Source organism: Pholis gunnellus (assembly GCF_910591455.1).
Source record: "Pholis gunnellus genome assembly, chromosome: 2".
NCBI classification, from domain to species: domain Eukaryota; kingdom Metazoa; phylum Chordata; class Actinopteri; order Perciformes; family Pholidae; genus Pholis; species Pholis gunnellus.
The window spans coordinates 17,362,327-17,364,217 of record NC_136536.1 but is presented as its reverse complement, the minus strand read 5'-3'; the positions used below and the strand labels follow the sequence as shown (position 1 = coordinate 17,364,217).

The 1,891-nt window shown below is 43.6% G+C and overlaps 1 protein-coding gene across 1 annotated transcript; it reads right to left on the bottom strand.

The window, feature by feature from the left end:
* Positions 1–553: 553 nt before the first annotated feature.
* her12 (hairy-related 12) lies at positions 554–1,147 on the bottom strand (the record flags this gene model as incomplete). Its single annotated transcript, XM_079170489.1, has 2 exons — positions 554–964; positions 1,079–1,147. The coding sequence occupies 2 exons, from the start codon at positions 1,145–1,147 to the stop codon at positions 554–556; spliced, it is 480 nt and encodes a 159-aa protein (XP_079026615.1).
* Positions 1,148–1,891: the final 744 nt, after the last annotated feature.

Sequence of the window (1,891 nt, the reverse complement as noted above, 5' to 3'; positions counted from 1 at the left end):
AACAAATCTGGAATCAGTATTTTTTTATTGATTGTATCTTTTTTATTTTTAATTGTCATACAAAAGTTAGAAACGCGTTTTAAGAGCCTAAATGTGAGAGCAAAACAGCAATATCAACAAAAGTGTTCACATGAAAATCCATTTACAACATACACACCATCATTATCATCCTCATACATACAATTTGGCATAGATAATTCAAAACAGAAGAGAAATATTCTCAACAGCAACTGTCAGTATAACAGATACCGTTACATCAAGCAGTCCAAAGATAAACTCCACTGGAGTAAACAGTCATTTCACAAGATTCGACAAAACCATCATCACTCAAAATCAACCTCCAGCTTTCAACACAAAGGAAAAGCAAACATCAAATGTGAATCAAATTAAAACAAGACAACCTTCAAATAAGTGAGAGCCTTCGTGTTTACTTGTCCATCAATGTGATGAGACAATAAGGAAACCTATCATCAATGAACAGGCTGGAAATATATTTCCTACGTATTTGAGGGAGAGTCCCCTCAGGTCTCGGAGTGTCTATGTGTCAAAGTCTCTACCAAGGCCTCCACACAGGGCCTCTGCTGCTGCTGCTGCTGCTGCTGCTGCTGTCCTGCAGCGTGGTGGGCCTGAGGGTGGAGCAGACCGGGGAGTCCTGATGGAGCTGCTGCTTCTGCTGCTGGAGGCCCTGCAGAGGAGTCACAGAGGCCTCTGTGTTGGGTCCATCAGACAGGAAGTGCACAGAGTCCCTCCAGCAGTTAGAGTAGCCTTGGTTGTAGTCGCTCTTACTGAGGCCCGGCTGCAGCTGCTGCCTCAAGAAGCTCACGGTCATCTCCAGGATGTCGGCTTTCTCCAGCTTGGAGTTGGGCTCATGCTTGTGGAACTCCTTCTCCAGGATGATCTTGAGTTCCTCGATGCAGCTGTTGATGCGATCTCTGCGCATTTTCTCCACAATAGGTTTTCTCAACTGTGGAAGAGAAGACAGATAGGTAAGCTCATGATTGAAATCAGCAATAAACAATGTGTACATGTTTACCATACAAGCTGATGCAAAGCCCTTAAACCCCTCTGCAGTACTTACTTTGATGTTGTCTTTCTCAGAGCTCCTGATGTGGTGAAAAGAGGAGTAGTTGGATGAGCAAGGAGCCATGTCTGTGCAGGTGAAGTTAGCATGGACTGCAGTGTTAGCTGTGATGCCCCCGGAGGGGCTGCTCCTCTTTTTATACTGAGAGATTAGCATAACAAAGCCATGTGGCTCAGGCAGGGCTGGGGTTCCCACACTCTGACCAGTGGGACTCCCAGCACAACAATGGAAGACATGTCAATAACTCAGAGCGCATGTAGCTGTGCGAGGCATGTTTCCCAAGATAAGCAACAGGTAATTAACATGTTATCAAGCGGTCATCTGAGAATTAATCATGGACTGAAGGTCTAAATTCAATTTTTTAGATGTAGAATAATGGAAGGTGAGGCACACATAAAATCTTCAAAGGGGGATAACTGCAATTAGGGACCAAATGCTTCACTGCAATAAAACAATATAAGCTGAAGGCTTTTATTTTCTCTGCAAACAAAGCGTCTCTTCCTCCAAAAAGCATTTTAGTAGCAGACGGGAACATTTGGACGCAGGAAAATGTTTTTTTCAGACGAACAGAAAAATAACAGTTTTTTTGGTCACAGGTTGACCTACAGATAGGCTACACAATGTTTAAGCTGGCAAAGATAAACTGCAAGAGAAAAGAAGGAGCAGGAAGGGAGGTCGTCAACATTAAAGAGTGACATCAACTGGCTGCAGGTGAATCATTTCATTTTCCACCTGTTGCTCTTCCAACTACGTGTTGCTTTATATTACAGTTCCCATTTTTCTGTCAAAAACGCCCGGGTTTGCCACAGG